General features: G+C 37.0%; 1 protein-coding gene across 8 annotated transcripts in view; it reads left to right on the top strand.

Moving 5' to 3' along the window:
* RAB28 (RAB28, member RAS oncogene family) overlaps window positions 1-19,531 on the top strand; it is a 116,274-nt gene that overhangs the window by 77,279 nt on the left and 19,464 nt on the right. For 5 of the 8 annotated variants that reach the window (XM_073891436.1, XM_025887482.2, XM_025887480.2 and 2 more), the window contains exons 5-6: window positions 8,712-8,815; window positions 12,179-12,256. In XM_073891436.1, the coding sequence (XP_073747537.1) occupies window positions 8,712-8,815; window positions 12,179-12,256 (182 nt within the window). Of the gene's footprint in view, window positions 1-8,711; window positions 8,816-12,178; window positions 12,257-16,430; window positions 16,537-17,224; window positions 17,470-19,531 lie in introns of all 8 variants that reach the window. The other 3 variants (XM_073891433.1, XM_073891435.1, XM_073891432.1) reach the window with 3 other exon arrangements.

The raw sequence follows: 19,531 nt of genomic DNA, 5'->3' as shown, positions 1-19,531 counted from the left end.
GATGAACAGCTATCTACTCTGGCCACCTTATCATTATATATCTCTTTTACTCTTTGTGTTAAGAACAGTGAAGGATCTTAGATTTTACCTTACTTGCAAGCTAACAAGTTAGCCTGCTACCACTGTGGACACGGGCAAAAGGCATGAGATCCTGGGTCAGAGATAAAGGACTTTTACTCATTCCATAGCAAGCAAGCAAGGTCAGCTCCCTGTTTGCACTGGTTCTCCTTGCTCCTAAGTTCCACTAGGGCAGTGTGAGGGGGCCTACATAGATGATACGCATGCAGTGGTTTTTATCATAGCTGAGGAGCCCTGAGCTTAGGAAACCTAAATCCTTTATAATGGTTTACAAATAAGCCTCAACTTTGCTCTGGAGGGAGGTACTGTCTTTATTATACCAGACAGTGGATAGACTCACACTTTACCCCCGAGGAAGGCACTATCTCTATGTAGGCCGCTTGCCGTAAAAACATCTTTGAAAAGATAGTCCAAAATAAAAGCTGTCATTTAAAAATATTACTCTCCCCAATTCTAATTTTTAAAAATTGGTGTAACAGGGGCACCCAGGTGGCTCAGTTGGTTGAGCGTCCGACTCTGGATTTTGGCTCAGGTCATGATCTCAGGGTCAAGGGATGGAGCCTGGTGTCGGCCTGCACTGCGGAGTCTGCCTGAGATTCTCTTTCTCTTCCTCTGCCTTTGCCCCTACCCCTGCTTATGAAATAAATAAATAAAATCTTTCAGAAGTTACTTAACAATTTCTAGTGTATTTTTTGTTATTTATTTATGCACATATATCTATGTTTACAAAATAGGAATTTTATTAAATGTGCAATTTTATGCTCTACTTTTAAATTTAACATCCTATACTACTGTTTATTTCACTTAGTCTTTTTTCTTTACCTTTATTGGGATATAATTAACGTGTAACATGGTATAAACTTAAGGTGTACAACATGTTGATTTGATACACTTACATACTGCATAAATGATTACCCCCATGGCATTAGCTGACACTTTCATCACCTCACATAATTACCATTTCTTTTTTTGTGATGATAACATTTAAGATTTGCTTTCTTAGTAGCTTAATGCTTTATATTAGAATCCCAGAACTTACCCATTTTTTAATTGGAAGTTTGTACCCTTTGACCAACATCTTCCCATTTCCCCCAACCCTCAGCTGCTGGTAACCACCATTTTGCTATTTTTCTGAGTTCAGCTTTTTTAGATTCCACATATAAGTTATACCATATAGTATTTGTCTTTCTCTGTCTTATTTCACTTAGCACAATGCTGACAGGTTTCATCCATGTTTTTGCAAATGGTAAGATTCTCTTCTTTCTCATGGCTGAATAGTATTCCATTATATATATATATATATATATATACACACACACACACACACACACACATACACACACACACACATATATCACATCTTTTTTTTTTTTTTTTTTTAGTGGGGGGGGTAGTGGCAGAGGGAGAGGGAGAGAGAGAATCTTGAGCAGGGTCCACACCCAGCCTGGAGCCCGACACTGGGCTTGATCTCACAACTGTGAGATCATGGCTTGAGCTTAAATCAAGAGTTGGATGCTTAACCAACTGAGCCATCCAGGTGCCCCTATACCACATATTTATCCATTCATTTGTTAACAGACACTTAGGTTGTTTCCATGTCTTGGCTATTGTGAATAATGATGCAGTGAACATGGGAGTGCAGATGCCTTTTTGAGATCCTGTTTTCATTCCCATTGGTTATATACCCAGAAGCGGGATTTTTTGAGGAACCTCCACACTCTTTTCCATACTCCATACTACTTTACATTCCTACCAACAGTGCACAAGGGTTCCGTTTTATACATTCTTGCCAACACTTGTTGTCTCTTGTCTCTTTGATGATAGCCATTCTGGCAGATGTGGTGTATCTCATTGTGTTTAATTTTTATATCTCAGATGATTAGTGATGTTGAATATCTTTTTTTGTACCTGTTAGCCTGTACCTGTATGTCTTCTTTGGAAAAATATCTATTCAGTTTCTCTACCCATTTTATAATTGGATTATTTGTTTTTTCACTATTGAGTTGTATGAATTATTCATATATTTTTGATATTAATTCCTTACCAGATATATGACTTGCAAATATTTTCTCCCATTCTGGGAGGTTGCCTTTTCATTTTGTTTGATGGTTTCCTTTGCTGTGGAGAAGTTTAATTTGATGTAGTCCCATTTGTTTATATTTTATTTTGTTGTCTTCCCAAAAAATCATTACCAAGACTACAGTTAATAGTCTTTAAGTCTATGATTTTTAATGGCCAGAGAGTATATTGCATTATGTGGTTGTGTCATAACTGTATGTCTCTTTTGTTCTCTTTACCGTTCTTCTGATATTTTTTATATTACAAATAACTCTGTGGTGAAGATCTTAATTTATAATTATTTTTCTACACCCCGATGTTTTCTTCAAGATAAATTCTTTTGAGTTGTGTTATGTGGTCATATAAATGTTTTAAGGTTCACAGATTTCCAAGTTGCTTTTCAAAAAGCTAGTAGTACTGTCTTTCATGAACCCTAGGTGTTCTCATGTTTTTTGTTTTATTTTGTTCTTGTTTTTTTTTTTTTCCAGTTTTGCCATTTGAAAGGTAAACCTCAGTTCTTTCATTTGCTTTTCTTTGCATATTGATTGAACAATGCTTTCACAGGTTTATGCGAAACATTTTTAAAAAGGCCTTTAAGGTTACCTAACATTCGGTCAAATATAATTATTAGTTACCTTTCTGAGAAAATACCACTTCTCACTGGATTGTTAATATTCCGTGAAACCCTGACATATGCTTTTGTTGGTACCTCTTTCTTACTATAAATCTAAATTATAAAATATGAAATCTTGTAAATTATATTTTAAAAATACATTAAATTATCATTATAATTATTTTTTAGATTTTATTTTATTTATTTGAGAGAGAGAAAGAGCGAGCACAAACGGGGAGCGGGAGAGGGAGAAGCAGGCTCCCTGCTGAGTAGGGAACCCAATGCGGCGCTTGATCCCAGGACTTCAGGATCATGACCTGAGCCGAAGACAGATGCTTAACCGACTGAGCCGCCCAGGCACCCCTTTAAAAATACATGAAAAATTGTACAGGTTGTTCTTTCTTTTCTTTTCTTTTTTTTTTTTTTAAAGATTTTATTTATTCATTTGAGACACAGAGATACAGAGAGAGAGAGAGAGAGCACGAGCAGGGGGAGAGGCAGAGGGAGAAGAAGGCTCCCCGCTGAGCCAAGAGCCAGACATGGGGCTCGATCCCAGGACCCTGGGATCATGACCTGAGCCGAAGGCAGATGCTTAACCATCTGAGCCACCCAGGCACCCCTAGGTTGTTCTTTCTAACAACTTCCTAAGTTTTATCAAAATTAAGGTTGTTAACCAAAATTAGCCTTCTCATATGACTTCTATTGCATGTATCATGTGCTTTTAGGAACATGACAGATATAGACTTAGTATCTTGACAACTTTTTTTTTCCTTTTCCATTTTAATATACAGGTCAGGATGAATGAGCCGAGTAATTTTTTTTTCCATAGTTGGTTTTGACAATAAAAAAATTTGGATTTTCTTGTCTAAAATAGAAGTTTTTCATCTTTGTGCTTTTTATCCCCATTTATGTCAGCTTCACAAGAAAGCCTAAGACATTGATATCATTGGTTTATCTCCTGTGATCTTATCCTATACAGCCCTGACCTCCCATTTTCAGACCCTAGTTTCCATCCTTTCTTCATTTCTGAGACCCTTCCACATCAGTAAAATTCCTGTATTTTTAATATCTTCCTTGAACAAAGTTTTAAAACTTCTGCCACTTAATGTGTATACTCACTTGTCTTTTCTATTGAAGTTGTTAGAAAGAACAACCTGGGGGTGCCTGGGTGGCTCAGATGGTTAAGCATCTGCCTTCGGCTCATAGTCTGTCTCCTATAAGGATGATGCTGTCTTTTCCTGAAGCTCCTTTTTCTTCTTCTTCGATTCTGTTTTATTATTATTATTATTATTTTTTTAAGTAAACTCTACCCACAAAGTGGGGCTTGAACTCACGACCCTGCGATCAAGCGTTGCCTGGTCTCATGGTCTACCACCTAAGCCAGCCAAGCACCCCTCCTGAAGCTCTTTCAAACGTTGATTTTCCCCTATTGTATCTACCTTATCAGTCAGGACTGGAGGTGGGATAGGTGACCTTGTTCCATGTTGTTCTTTCCAGACCATTCTCCTTGTCTTCCCTAAAAACCCTTAGATTTGAATATCAAGCCAAATGATTATATGTCCTTCCTGCTAGCTACTTGTGTATGTTGGTGTTAGCCAACCTCTGCCTGAACTCCATGAATTTCTCAGAGATTCCTCCTGGGTCACAGTCACTCCATTAGTGTTGCTGTCACCATTCCTGGTAAGTGCAGTGTCCACATGGAGTATCCTTGCTCTCTCATGTTCCTTGAGTCCTTTACCTCTAGTCATCTTGTCCCCAACTTAACACTAATACACGTAGTCTGAAGACCTAGTCAGTATCAGTTTCTGGGCCCTCTGTAATACCGGTATTAATTTCATGTATCCCAGTCTGTCCATTGTCTCCTGTCTTTCCAGCTTAGCTGCTTTAGTAACTCAACTCTAGTAATTTTTAGACCCACGCAAAACCCTAACATCAGTTACCAATTATATCTTAACAATTTTCAATTTCCTGAACCCCTCCTTACTCAACTTAGATTTCATGCTCCATCAGTATAATCACTTCCTTACGTTTACTATCTTTAACTTACCTGCCCCTCTTTTCAGTAATTTACATGGTACAGTTTCTCTGCTTAATTACTTAAGTAATTTCTCTGCTTGAATGCAAACATTTATCTGCTCAGCACCTCCACCCATGCAGCTGAGTGTGGTTAGAACAAAACCTGTAACATAGTGTGTCTCCTTTTAAATCCAGGTTAACTGTCTTCAAGTGATTTCTCTGAATCCTTTACATCTCCTGTCAAATCGGTTAGCATTTTGTATTTACTTTTTATTCCAAAAATCTGTTGAGATTCTGCCCTACTTTTTACTATCTCTACTGCTACCGAGTATTGTCCAAATTATCATCTTCTCTTTCTTCAGATTTTTTTTTTTTTTACCAAAAATGGAGGGACTTTTATAGCATGGGGGGGATTTTATAGCGTCACATAACTGAAAAACCCAATAACTATTTTATCTTTAGCTGTGGTGTGATCCAGGGACTCAAAAAATATATATATATCACTGTAACCCAGTCTCTTTTGGCTCTGCTTTCTTCTCTGATGGTTTTTTTTTTTCCTTAGATTTTTACAGTAGCTTCCTCAGTGGCTTCTTTGCTTTACATTTGACTCTGTAGTTTATCCCCCGCAAAGCAGCCCAAATGAACCTTTTAAAATGCCAGATTACATCTTTTTTTTTTTTTTTTGTCACAACCCCCCCAATAACTTCCCATCTCTCTTACAGTGGCTAATGCACACTGTATGATCTGGTTCCTGACTTTTTAAACCTCATTTCCCACTGTTTCCCTTTCTTGCTAACTCATTTCAGCCACCCTGGCCTCCTGCTTTACTCTTACTGCTAACCATAATCTTCCTTTAGGGTCTTTGCACTTACAGTTGTCTCTGACTATGTATTTTACCTGTTAGTCTCTTGCCTTTATTAAAATGTAAGCTCCTTGTTATCTGCAGCACCCAGGACAGTGCCTGGCCAAATAGGCACTCAGATATTTGTTAACCGAACGAATGAATGACCTGTAAAGTGGTTATCCTTTGAAATTGTTAAGCACGTGTTTAAGCAGAGTTGTAGTATGCTTGAGGTAAAATAAATTGCAGGTATGTACAATGTTAATGCCTCTGTCCTTCAGTTGCTTAGATATTGAAGGATATGCACGAAAGTGTTATCAGTAGTTGTCTGTAGTTAATGGCATTTTACATTTTATATTTCATTTTCATACTTGTTTTTCTGAATATTTGGGTAATGAATATGTATTACCATTATTAGGAAATTTTTATTCCATTTTCAAAAACAAAATATGAGAACTAGAAAGATGATGTGGTTCACTGAAGGACAAAAGGAAATTAAATCAAAGCAGTGAGAGTGTTATCACATGTATAATAGAGTGTTGTCATATGTATGAGAGTGTTATCACATGTATGTATTATCACTGGATAATAATTTTAAGGATGATCTTTGAAGAAAGGAAAGATTGTACCAGTGTCTCACTATAACTTTATCTTCAGAATGTATATTTCTGGATCGTTTAGAATTAAGTATTCTAGTAACTGAGTCCTCTTAAACATTGCCCACTAAATTTTAACAGCAGAGGAAAACTATGTGGTGAAGTTCTGGGAGGGCCTATTCTATATCTGCTGTCTCCTTTGTCAGAATCTCAGTTATTTAAAATAACTTTTCTGATTGCTGATGGTCTTTTATGTTCCTAAAATACAGGTGGTGGCTTTTTTAGGACCTGGATTGTATCTTTTTCATCTTTGGGTTCTTACTGCCTACCGCAGTGCTTGGTATATAATAGGGACTCAATAAGTGTTTGATGGATAAATGTTGTTCTTTTCAGTTGAACAGTGGTAGTACTAGTTTCTCATGGTTATCTTTTTTTTTTAAGATTTATTTATTTATTTTAGACAGAAAGTGTGTGAGCTGGGGGAAGGGGCAGAGGGAGAGGGAGAGAATCTCAGGCAGACTCCCTGCTGAGCACAGAGCCCGGCATGGGGCTTGATCTCATGACCCTGAGATCATGACCTGAGCTGAAACCAAGAGTTGGACACTCAGTTGACTGACCCACCCAGGTGCCCCATCATGGTTATCTCTATTAGGAAAAACCTTTTGCTTGGGTAGTAAATTCCCCAGTGCTTTAGATAAGCGTTCGCTGTGATTAGGTTGTTGGTGGACAGAGGGAAGGAGGAAAAACAAGAAAGAAAAAAACACAACAACGACAGTCTGTTCCATTCGAGAAGATGAATGCACACGTATTAAATGACAAACTTCGTGTTTGTTATTTTTAATTGAATAGTGATTTCACTGGGTAATTTTCTTAGTGACATGATTTGTTCTTACTCATGTTGAATTAGGAAAGCATTTTAGCCTCAATATTATGATAAACTAGATGTATAAATGTCAGTGCTAATAGCTTAGTATTTTATTTTAGTCTTCTGCAAATTGATGCCTGTGGTATCAGGACATTTTTTGGCTTGTTCTTGTAAATAAGGTCTCAGTGATGTTTAAGGAACAGCAACTTGTGGCCAGAAAAGAAAAAAGCTCCATATTATCCAGGCTAAGCAATATAAATGAGACTCAGAAATCCCCCACTAGATCAAAAATCTCCTAGGGAAAGATCTCTTGAGCCTACAAACTAAAGACCTTCAATATAATTTTAAATAAAGCCTTTTATGTAGTATGAGAACATTTTTTAGTTGATAATCAATTGCCACTATTATGTAGGCTTAGTAGATTTGCAAATTTACAAGTTTTTACAAGTCAGTTGGGTCCCTTCCTCAGGAAATCAGTTTAAGTTTTTTTTTCCTATATTGACTCAAAGAGCCTAGTTGTCCTTAAATCCTGCAAATATATTTGCCTTATAATTTGACGGCATTGAGTCAACACCCTTATAGGGTCTGTAGTGTTGTAAAAAGAGAAACTGTCCAATAGAGTATCACATTTGAAAAAAATAGACTGTGTTGGATAAAACTAGTATTGGCCATGAGTACCGTGCTTTGCTTTAAAGCACCTACACCTATTCAAGGAAATATTCCCTTACCCATTGCTTTCAAAATGTATACTTTAGGTTTGGAAAGCAACTGAGATGTATCTTTGTGAAATTAAACCATGGTTTCAAATAAAGTAAACATGCAACAAAATATAGCTACCTTTTGGCACAAAATTAATTCTGTATTTGTGTTAACATTAAAGATTGCAGAACTATTGTAATTATTAAAGTAATTAAATTGTTTCGAGCTAAATATGCTTGGGTAAGTGCATCTTAACTTTCAGTTACAGTTGACCCTTGAACAACATGGGGGTTAGGGGTGCTGATCCCTTGCATAGTCAAATCCATGTATAACTTTTGGCTCCCCAAAATGTAACCACAAACAGCCTACTATTGCCTGGAAGAATTACTGATAGCACAGACAGTCAATTAACACATGTTTTGTTTGCTATGTGTTTTATATACTATATTTTTACAATAAAGTAAGGCAGGGAAAAGAATGCTATTTAGAAAATTATAAGGAAGAGTACTTACAGTACTTTACAGTACTGTACTGTAAAAATCCACATCTAAGTTCAAACCCATGATGTTCAAGGGTCAACTATAATCATTATGTTTAAGCATGTTATGCTAAGTAGACCTTTTTTGGGTCTCATCAGCATACCTGAAGCTGTAGGTAATAAGAATGATAGCTTTCATTTTTCAAGCACTTTTTATGTGCTGGTCATTGTGCACCATCCATGGATTCATTCTCAAATAACTTTCCATGAGGTAGGTATATTTGTTAGTCTCAGTTTTTAGATTTATAGACTCAAGCATAAAAAGGTTAAAAGAAATTGTTCAAGGTGACACAGCTAGTGTCTAAGCTGGGATAATATTGGAAAGTAAGTCAAATTTAAACATGTTAACAATGTATTGATTGACTCTGATACCAAGTTTTGTTCTCTGTTTTTGTTTACTTTTCTAGTTGATTTGGAGCATATGCGAACAGTAAAACCTGAAAAACACTTAAGGTTTTGCCAGGAAAATGGTTTTAGTAGCCACTTTGTCTCAGCAAAGACAGGAGACTCTGTAAGTAAAATAATGAATATTGAATATTATGAGTGATCTTTTGTTTAATAATAATATTCATAGGAAGTACACTTCCTAGGCTTAACTTTTGGAACAAATTAATTCCTATTGAAGACATAAAATAGATGTAATATTTATTCTGTTTATATTACATTTATAATTCATTTAACATAGGTTTATGGTTATTTTAGAGAACTTAAAAGTACAAGAGTTAAAAAGAACATAAATAAAAAAAAAAGAACATAAAAATCACCCATTATCTCAGCATCCAGAGATGACCATTCACAACCTCATATGATTCCTTATGGTTTTCTGATGCTCCTCAGCCACTCACTCCCAGGCTTTGTTACCTCCTCAGTGTCAGCCATCCTAATCATTGACCACCCTCCTGTCTTTCCAGCTCATACCCCTGAATGCCCTAATCCAGTCAATCTGCAGTCCTGGCTGGACCTGCTAGAAGCTGATCTTAACACCTTTTTAATGCCCCTAACCTCCTTTCATGTCATTTTCCTCTTTTCCTAATTTAAATTCATGGCCAACCAAAGTCACTGTCATGCATATGCCCTCAATTCCCATTCCTCTCTTTGACTTTATAAAACTCACTTGGCTAAAGCTTAACTCTGGTTTAAACCAAGCCCCCACTATTTTGTGGCGGCACCCAGGCATTTGAACATGATCAGAGAGAAGCAGAGGCATGCCGGAGGTTTCACTTAAAATTCACAATCACTACCCTGAAGTGGGCCCTTAATGCTGCTCAGTAATTATACCACGTGTCCCTAGGCCATCATCACTCCCTCTCACCTAGATGACTGTTTTTATAGCTTCTCTTCTCTCCTCAGAGCTTCAACATTTCCTCATTCATTCTCCCAGCTGATGACCTTGTTTCCTATTCTATAGAAATTTGAAGTCAGCAGAAGATAACTGCATACTTTTGCCACCACATTTACCCCCACTCACCTCATTCCCTGCCTCTGTTCCCGTGTCTTCTGTCTTCTGTACGGTTACTGTGGGGCAAACCTTTTGTGCTCCTGGCTAGGACCCACTCCTGCACTGTGCATTAGTCCCATTTCTCTTGGCCTAGTGACGAACATTGATTGCTCAGCACTTCTCTCACCTTTCTGCGTCATCACTTTTTTTCCGTCTACTGGGTTATTCTCTCAGCATACAAAATATTGTGACTTCTCTTATCTTAAAAACAAGAAACTCTTGATCCCACATTCTTCTCTAGCTGCTGCCTTCTTTCTTTCCCCTAGTTCCAGTGGAATGTGTTTTGAAAGAGTTGTCTCCAGTTTTCTCTTTGCAGTTTCTCTTGAATAGTTTCACCTGGACTTTTTCACCCAGCATTTAACCCGTACTACTGTTATTAAAGTCACCAGTGACCTCGTTTTTGCTAAATGCGGTGGTCAGTTCTTAGTCCTCATCTTACTTAGTTGAAGCATATAAAATAGTTAATCACTCTCTCTTCTTTGAAATACTTCCCTCACTTACCTTCTAGGATACTACACTTCCTGGTTTACTTTTATCTCACTAGCTCTCTCATTTCCTTTTGCTGATTCCCTCTCCAACTTCTGAATATTGGAGTGCCTTAGGGCTCAGCCCTTGGATATCTTTTTCTAAACCTGTTCCCTTAGTGACCTCATTTAGCCTCAGGGCTTTGACCATTCTTCTTCTTCCCTGAACTCCAGACTCATAGATTCCAACTGCCTGCCCAGCACCTCCACTTGGATGCCTAATAATCAGTCCTAATTTTATTCAGGTTCATAACTGAACTCTTGATAGTCTCTCCTGAAATCTCCCATAGTCTTCCCCAGTTCAGTAATTGGCAGATCTTATACTAATTGCTAAGGTGGAGAAAATTTTGGAATCATTCTTGACTCCTCTCTTTCTTTTATACCCACATCTGTCTACTGCCAAGTCCTGTTGGTTCTACTTTCATGATATATCAGAATCTGGTGACTATTTGTTACCCTCTCCACTGCTACCACTTTGTTTCAAGCCTCCATTATCTCTTACATTAGTGTCCTCGCTGACTTCTCTTTTTGTACCCTTGATCTTCTGTAGTGAGAAGACTCAATACAACAATCAGACTGACACTGTTAAAATAGAAGTCACATCAAGCCACCTTCCCATGGCTCCCATTTGACTCAGAGTAAAAGCCAGAGTCCTTCCATAGCCTACCAGATCGTATGTGATTTGCACTCCTTTAATCTCTTTGCTTATTTTCCTTCACAATCACCCACTTTCTCTCCTTTACACTATGATAGCTTTCTTATTTTTCTTGAATGTTGACCATCAGTGAACTATCATATATAATGTATTTTAGGATATAAATGACATAAGCCTTTTGGAGATATGTATTTTTTTTTTAAGAAATCAAAATTAATTGCAACAAATATTCAGTAAGTAATCATGAGATAAGTAGGGGTAAGAATATGCTAAAACACTTATGAAGCAAAGATAAATATAACATTACGGTCTGTGTCTGGTTTGGAGTCCTGGGAATCCTGGTAGGCCCAGTATAAGCTAAGTATGTATGAAAGGCTGTTTATAGAAAAGTACTGTTGATTTCTGTTTAACAATAACAGTATACTGCTCCTTTATTCTGAACCTATAAAATAAAGATTACTAAGTTGTTTTGCTCAAGAGATGTGGAGAATTTATTGAAATTGATAAAAGCCACAAAGATTATTAAAGGGTTGGAAGGTAAGGTCTTTTAAGATAGGCTAACGCCAGATCAGAAGACCAGTATAGAATTGGCACTTAAAAAACCTGGTACTAAAGTACAGACTAATTTATTTTCCCCAGGACTTTTAGGAGTTTGTTATGTCAGTAGCCTTTTTTTTTTTTTTTTTTTTTTTTAATGTGGTATCTGTAGTTAATTCTCTTATGTTAAAATTTTTTAAATGTAGGGGCACCTGGGTGGCTTAGTCAGTTAAGCGGCTGCCTTCAGCTCAGGTCATGATCCCCGGGTCCTGGGATCCAGCTCTGCGTCGTTGGGCTCCCTGCTCAGTGGGGAGTCTGCTTCTCCCTCTTTATCTGTCTCTCCTGCTCGTGATCTCTCTCTCTCTCAAATAAAATCTTTAATAAAATAAAATAAAATATTTAAAATGTAAATTTTTAGGGATAAATGTCTTTATGTTTAGATCAATTTAGTGAATTGCATGATTTTCAAATTATGGTTTAATCATTTAAAAATTATTACACTTAAAATGTTACTGTATTTGACAAAGCTATTTTTGGAATAACCTGGTACATCATATTTTCACAATTCTTGATGTTTATCATTTTTTAGAAAGTTCATTTTATTTGAAAGTAACTTAAGCATGCCAATTTTAAATCATTTAAACCTATTTTTTTATGTAGGTCTTCCTGTGTTTTCAGAAAGTTGCTGCTGAAATCCTTGGAATCAAATTAAACAAAGCAGAAATAGAACAGTCACAGGTGATTATATTGGACTTTATATTTTTAAAAAACAATTTATTTCCTAAAGACATTAATTTTCACCACTGACTCCTTTCACATTTATGCATTCTATGTACATATCCCTGAAAGCCTTAGGAATGAATTGTATGAATGAATCAGTGTTTATTGTGGAAGATGGAGGATGTTAACTTTTTGCCCAATTATGATACCCTTGAAACTTCATTTTGTCCTCAAACTGAGATTAATATAATACAGATTTCATCAGTGGTTAAATAATGGGCTAAAATGCTGACCATATTGTTTTGTACTTCCTTATTTAAGTTCTTCCAGGATTATTGTACCACAATATTCTTTTTTATTTCATACAGAATCCCAACAATTTATCTAGATTTAGTCTTAGAGTTTACTCCATTTGGCATCCTCCATGTTCACTTTGGTAAAACATTATTTTTTCTTTAAGTCTGTGTTCTCTGTTCTCTAAAACATCCCTCACTGTAATGATACTAATTCTTGCTGTTCTTTTATTGTTAATTTAGTACACAATTTAATAATGGGATTAACTATTGAAGATTTCTAACTCTTTCACTATTTCTAGATAATTCTTAGACTAATAAATGTGAATACCAACAATCAAGCATTTAAAAATACCACCATAATAGTACACCAATTCACATGTTTGATAGAATGAAAAATCAGAGTAAGAGCCTAGGGTTTAAAGTTAAGCTTTTGGTTTGCTGAGAAGCAACAAATAAATAAATTTTTCCTCAATCCCATCCACTCTATGTCCATCCCATATAGCTAAAAAGATATAATTGTCTTTTCTCATCCTTATATTTTCTTTAATTTTTTCAGTGTTCTGTGTCTTATTTTCATGGTCACTGTGTGTGTGTGTGTGTGTGTGTTTGAAGACAGAGCAAATATCAATTGAAAATTTTTATGCTGATGTGACTGTTTCTAGGACTTGATTACAATATTTGAAACTCTGGAAATCTCTTTTTATTTCTCATTTTTCAAAAGACATTTATTTCAGCACTTATTATGGTCAGGCAGTGTTAAGATATCTTATGCCATATAAATTACTCCCAGACAAATAAAAATAGTTACAGTTGACTCTTGATAAACACAGGACTTGGGGGCACTGAGCCTCCCCCTCCACCCCCACAGCATGGTTGAAAATCCACGTGTAACATTGATGCTCCCCAAACTTAATTACTAGAGCCTACTGTTGATTGGAAGCCTTACTGATAACATAAACAGTTGATTAACACATATTTTATATGTTATATGTATTATATACTGTATTCCTTCAAAAAAGTAAGGTAGAGACAAAATGTTTTTAAGAAAACCTTAGGAGGGGCATTTGGGTGGCTCATTTGGTTGAGCTTCTGACTCTTGGTCTCAGCTCAGGTCTTGATCTCAGGTTTGTGAGCTCAAGTCCCATGTTGAGCTCCACGTGAGCTTACTTAAAAGAAAAATCATAAGAGGAAATACATTTATAGTATGGTATTTATAAAAAAAAAATCCACATACAAGTGGACTGGTGCATTTCAAACCTGTGTTGTTCAAAGGTCAGCTGTGCTTGGCTTTGGCCTAAGAGGATGACTACAAGAAAGAGAAATCACCATGATTTGCTTGATTGCACAGAACTTGGCAGACTCCAGAGGTCAAGTGATTCCTCTGCTTTTTAGTTTCTCTTTCTAAATGATGTTTGTCTCTGGTAAATTAGAGAGTTAATGAGTGATTCTCAAACAATCATAAACAATTTATTGATCATATATATGTGGCATAGTGATGGGTCTGAAGAAGATTTAAAGGAGTTTAAGATGCATAGTTCTTACCTTAAGTGAAGAAAATATTATGTGCCAGGCACTGTGTTATCTCATTGAACTTTCTTCATAACTCTGTGGGGCAGGTGGTAATTCATCATTTTATGGGCAGGAAACTGAAACTGTTGGGAGGTTAAGTAATTTGATCCACTGATACATGGTTAGGCAGTGGTGGAGGCAGGATTTGAACTCAGGCTTGTTTGACAGCAGTGCCCCTAGTGTTCCCACTCTGTTCTATTAGGGGCAGATTTACTGGCAGTTTGAAGTGGGAGGAAGAAAATGGCAGAAAGAGAAGCTGGCATGAACAAGCTGTAAAGCTTAGGTTATATTTTGGAAGCAGAAGAGCAGTTTGGTTAAAATAAATGACTGTTGCATTGTAGTGTGAAGGGAATCTGAAAAAAGATTATGGAGATTTATGAATACCAAGTTGATAAATTTTATTTAACATTGATAATGGGAAATAATTTTTTAAGCAGAGAAATAAATGAAAACAGTTTTTAGGTAAGAATCAAATGGTTGTGCATGTGTGTGCACGTGTGTGTGCGCGTGTGTGTGCGTGTGTGTGTGGTTGGTTGGTTGGTTGGGAAGGAGATGGAAACAAGATTACACCGCCTTCATGTGATAAGGATCAGAATCAAGGTGGAAGGGAAGCAGTGGCTGTAAGAGAGCAGAATCAGCAGCGCTTGTGGAATGCTGGGTAAAAGAGAGAAGGCCAAGATGACTTTGAGATTTCTCTCCGAATGCAATGGAGAAAGGGGAACCCTTGTGATTGGTGGGCCCTCCTAGAGTGAAGGTGTGCTGGTAGGTCACAGGCAGCCACCTGAGGAAAGAATTCTGTATACTGCGTTATCTGCACTGTGCCCAGGTTCAGGAATAACACCAGAGAGATGGACTAACTTGGATACTTTTAAACGGCAAAATTATAGCGAGGCTTGATTAGTGTTCTTGGCTCACTCTTAGTCACTCTTAGTCACAAGAGCCAGAAAGCTACTATCTTGACTTTAGGGATGGACTTAACATCTAGGCATATTTTAACTAAAGAGGTATCAGATGTGTTAACTGCATAGCAGGCTCTCTACCCTTCCTGTACACGTTACCTTTTCAGTGCACCCCGTCTTGTTTATTATGTGATGACACTTAACTCAGTCTTCAGTTTGTTGGTGGAGTTTACTTTGAATTCATTCATTTGAAGATGAATTCACATTATGAGAGCCCTCTTTTCTTATGTTTATCAGAATCCTTTGTGTAGGGAAGCCTCATTCTTCTTCCCCAAATCTGATGAATTTGGTGCCTTTGCCAATTAAATTACTGATTTCACAATTAACAACATTTCTCAGTGGAAACATTTTCGAAAGTTCAGATTTTAAAAAGTGGTTTCTAAGAACCTACATGCAAGCCATGTTGAGCACAGTTCTTTCTTTTTTTCAATTGAAATATATTTGACATATAACATTGGATAAACTTACGGTGTATGACATGTTAATTTGATTGTAATATGATTGTCATTGTAGTGATAGCACCTCTATCACATTCCATAATTATCTTTTCTCTTTAGCAGTTGGAATAATAAGTTCTAATGTCTTAACACGTTTGATGATTATAATACAATATTGTTGTCTGTCTTCACTGTACTGTGCATTATATCTCTAGGGTTTATTAACTATTCGTTTTAAATTTGTACCCTTAAACATCTCTTTGCCCTCCTTACCCCTGACCCCTGGCAAGTACCATTTTACTCGTTTTCACAAGTTTGGCCTTTTAAAATTCCACATATAAGTGATATCACACAGTGCTTGTCTTTGTCTGACATCTGTCACTTAGCAAAACATGCTTGAGGTCCATCCATGTTGTCACAAATGACAGAAATGTCTTCCTTTCTCATGGCTGAATAATAGTCCATTGTATATATATGTACTACATTTTTAAAAAAGATTTATTTATTCATTTTAGAGAGAGAGCACATGTGTGTGTGGGGGGGGGAGAAGGGCAGAAGGAGCGGGGAGGCTTATTCAGGCTCCATGCTGAGTGCAGACCCTGGCTTGGGGCTCGATCCCATGATCCATTAGATCATGACCTATTAGATCACAATCTGAGCTGAAACCAAGAGTCGGACGCTCAACAGACTGAGCCACCCAGGTGCCCCATGTATGTACTACATTTTTTTATCCATTCATCTTTTGATGGGCACTTAGGTGGTTTGTATATCTTGGGCTATTATAACTAATGTTGCAATGAATATGGGGGTGCATATATCTTCCAGTTAGTGTTTTTATTTTCTTTGGCTAAATACTCAGAAGTAGAATTGTAAGATCATATGGTAGTTCTGTTTTTAATCTGGGGGGAAACCTCCACACTGTTTTCCATAGTGGCTGCTCCAGTGTATGTTCCCCCCAGAAGTGCAAAAGGGTTCCCTTTTCTCTACATCCTCCCTGGCATTTATCGCCTGCTTCTTGATGATGGCCGTTCTAACTGGTGAGCGAGAGAGTGGGAGAGAAAAAGAGGTGGGGCAGGGAGGCAAGGCAAAGAGGGAAAGAGAATGCACACTTGTTTTCTGTGTTTTTTGAAAGATTCCTGAGGGAATTTTGTGTAACATTTGAAAGTGTTTTGTATTATTTTCTGGAGAAGAAGCTAGTTGGTAGACTCACCAGTCACATGGAAACTGATGCTGTAGTAATTCAGTTTGTGACATAGGTATTTATAATCAGATTATAGTCTTGGTTCCATTCAGTGATTATATAAAGAGATTCTGCTATTTTAGTCTAACCTAATTTGTTCCTTATGTACACTCTAGATGCTTTTTCCAGAGTCCCCGATTTAAGCAATAGTTGCATTTGTATCATTTATCTGTTCTCTTTTCTCCCCTAGCTGTTCTCCTCTAAGATAGTGTAAAAGCTGGGACTAGTTGTTAACAAATGTCCTCATTTCTCATATTGTTCAAGTTTTTGTGTTTGTTTACAAAGTCATCAAACCTTTAGGGGAAAAAATGAATTTCCAGTTGCTATGCTCTCAAAGGTGTAGCGTTCAGCTTTTCAGTAATACATTAGATAATCCAAGAAGAAAATGCATACTCCTGTGTCTTATCTCTTTCAGTCTGAATTGCAAGGAGGTTTTGCCATATATACTTGATGTTAAGAGTTTTATTCATTCATTCATTCATCAGAGAGAGAGTGAGTGAGAGAGCACACAAACGGGGGAGCGGCAGGCAGAGGGAGAAGCAAGCTCCCTGCTGAGCAAGGAGCCTGATGCGGGACTCGATTCCAGGACCCTGGGATCATGACCTGAGCTGACGGCAGATGCTTAACCGACTGAGCCACCCAGGCTCCTCAAGAGTTCTTAAGCATTTTAAGCCTTGACATTTTCACTTATCAGTTAATAAACTATTAATTTCTGTTTGGTTTGAACTTGGTAAGCATTAGTTTTCTCAAAACAAAATTTCTCTTATGTCTGAGATACTAAACTTGCTAAAAAAAAGTGTGTGTGTGTGTGTGTGTGTGTGTGTGTGTATTATTCCTGAGGTCCCCTCATGAACATATCTAGCATAGGGCCTAGTGTGTATTAGGCATGCACATAACTGTACAACTCAAGTGCCCATTTAACCCCTGATCCTAGGGTCCCTCTCTTTAGCTTTATGTGAATATTGACCTTCCTTAAGGAGCCACAAGGAACTTAGATTCTTCTTACCTAGATGTTAATCGTTTTCATTTTTTCCAATCTGTTTACAAAAACTGCACTGAGATTCCTTTCTTATCCTAAACATCACTTGTCTTCCTTGTAGAACATATTTACTCGCTTTGTACAAACTATTCTAATCCTCAGATACTGAACATTGCTTAATGGATTTCCATATCATATCCCATATTTTTCTTTTCCTCCTCACCTTTTGAAGTTATTTTTTTATATAGTTTCAAGATCTCAATGTGGGGCTTTAGAGACCATGTAGATAAACCTTGTGTTTTTAGATCAGGAGGTTGTGAACACCAAAGTGTTAAAGTAACTTGCACCCAAAGTTATGAAAGTTACTGGCAGCATGTAAGGATGCATTATATGGAAGAAAAAGAAGTTTCTTTTAAGTTCCTACTATGTACAAAGTTCCATGCTTCAAAAAAAAAATGCTATAACCATGCTTTAAGTGGTAATCTCTAATTTTGTTGCAGTTTGAATATATATCAACCATAATATTCTTTAGTAGTTTACATGTCTGTATTCCATGCTAGACTCTTACACATCTCAGAAACAGAGATCATGTAGTATTTATCTGAATGTCTTCAATATCTAGAATAGTGATTAGCTTTGAATGAGTGATACTGACAAGTGTTTAAGCCTTCAAGGTATGTTTACTCCATATCCTGAACATGACAAACTACAACTTTTGCAATGGCAAACGTGTTACTACTGTCTGGTTTAAGACACACTTGCAGAATTGGCCAAATTGATCTTTAATGTCCTCCCAAGAGCCCATCTGTATACTCTTTACACCTTCCTGCCCCGGTGCCTAGGTTGCTTTCTTGCTTACCCTCTACATGGCTGCCGCTTCCATTTCCAATAGCCACTCACAAATAAATACTCTGACAAAATGAGGGTTAAGCTGGTATTCAGCCACAGGGCTTCTTTCCTCTTAGGGCCATTTCTTTATTTTCACTCCATTAACTAATAGCAGAGAATAATAGCAGAGTGTACTTTGTGGCTCCACAAGTAAAAGTTGGTGTTTTGTAGGTAACATTTTCTCTGAAAACATCGATGAATGACTTGTAAACAAGCTGACTACTATGAAACCACCATGAAGTTTATGGCATGGAAATTATGTTTTTCTCCTCATAGAAAGCAGAGTTTTGAATCTGCAGAGCCTTATTAGTCTGGCTTCCAGTTCAGAAACTTTGTACAAAGCTTTATGTCACCACAGCCAAGGGCTCCAAGAAAGATGTTGCCTTGTTAGTTCTTCATTAATTTGATGAAAATTAATGGTGAAAATCCAAGTCATTTATGTTAGTCAATACTTCAACCAAAATGTCTTGACCACAGGTCAGTAACCTGGTTGTGTTTATAGGATAGGGTTTAAACCAACATTGTGGAGGATTAATGAGTTGCTTACTGATTATGAAAATCCCTTTTCTTTATTGTAACCCATAGTTTGGCATGGAACAGTTAGGTTTGGGGAGGTCAGATAATGGTGTTCAACGTTAATACCTCATGTGGCAGTTGGTAATGCTTCTGTTGATAGCATCAGGCTGAATGCCTAGTAAATCATGAGTCTTGTCCAGAAGTTAATGCTGCTTGCTAGAGAATTGGAGCAGAGCCCATCCAAAGCTAATATACCATAGAATCCTCTTCATTTACTCAGTTGTTTATCCAGTCGTTATAAATACTATCACAAAAAACTGCCCATATTAATATGTGGGCAGTTGACATTTGCTTTGTCAATTTTGTGTTAGACTTGGGGTAACATCAAGTTAATGTCATTAACATCTCA

The sequence above is a fragment of the Callorhinus ursinus genome, unplaced genomic scaffold, assembly GCF_003265705.2.
Source record: "Callorhinus ursinus isolate GAN/ISIS: 27379988/994484 unplaced genomic scaffold, GSC_fseal_2.0 scaffold4, whole genome shotgun sequence".
NCBI lineage: Eukaryota > Metazoa > Chordata > Mammalia > Carnivora > Otariidae > Callorhinus > Callorhinus ursinus.
The sequence above is the reverse complement of the archived record's forward strand: the minus strand, read 5'-3'. Positions and strand labels throughout refer to the sequence as shown.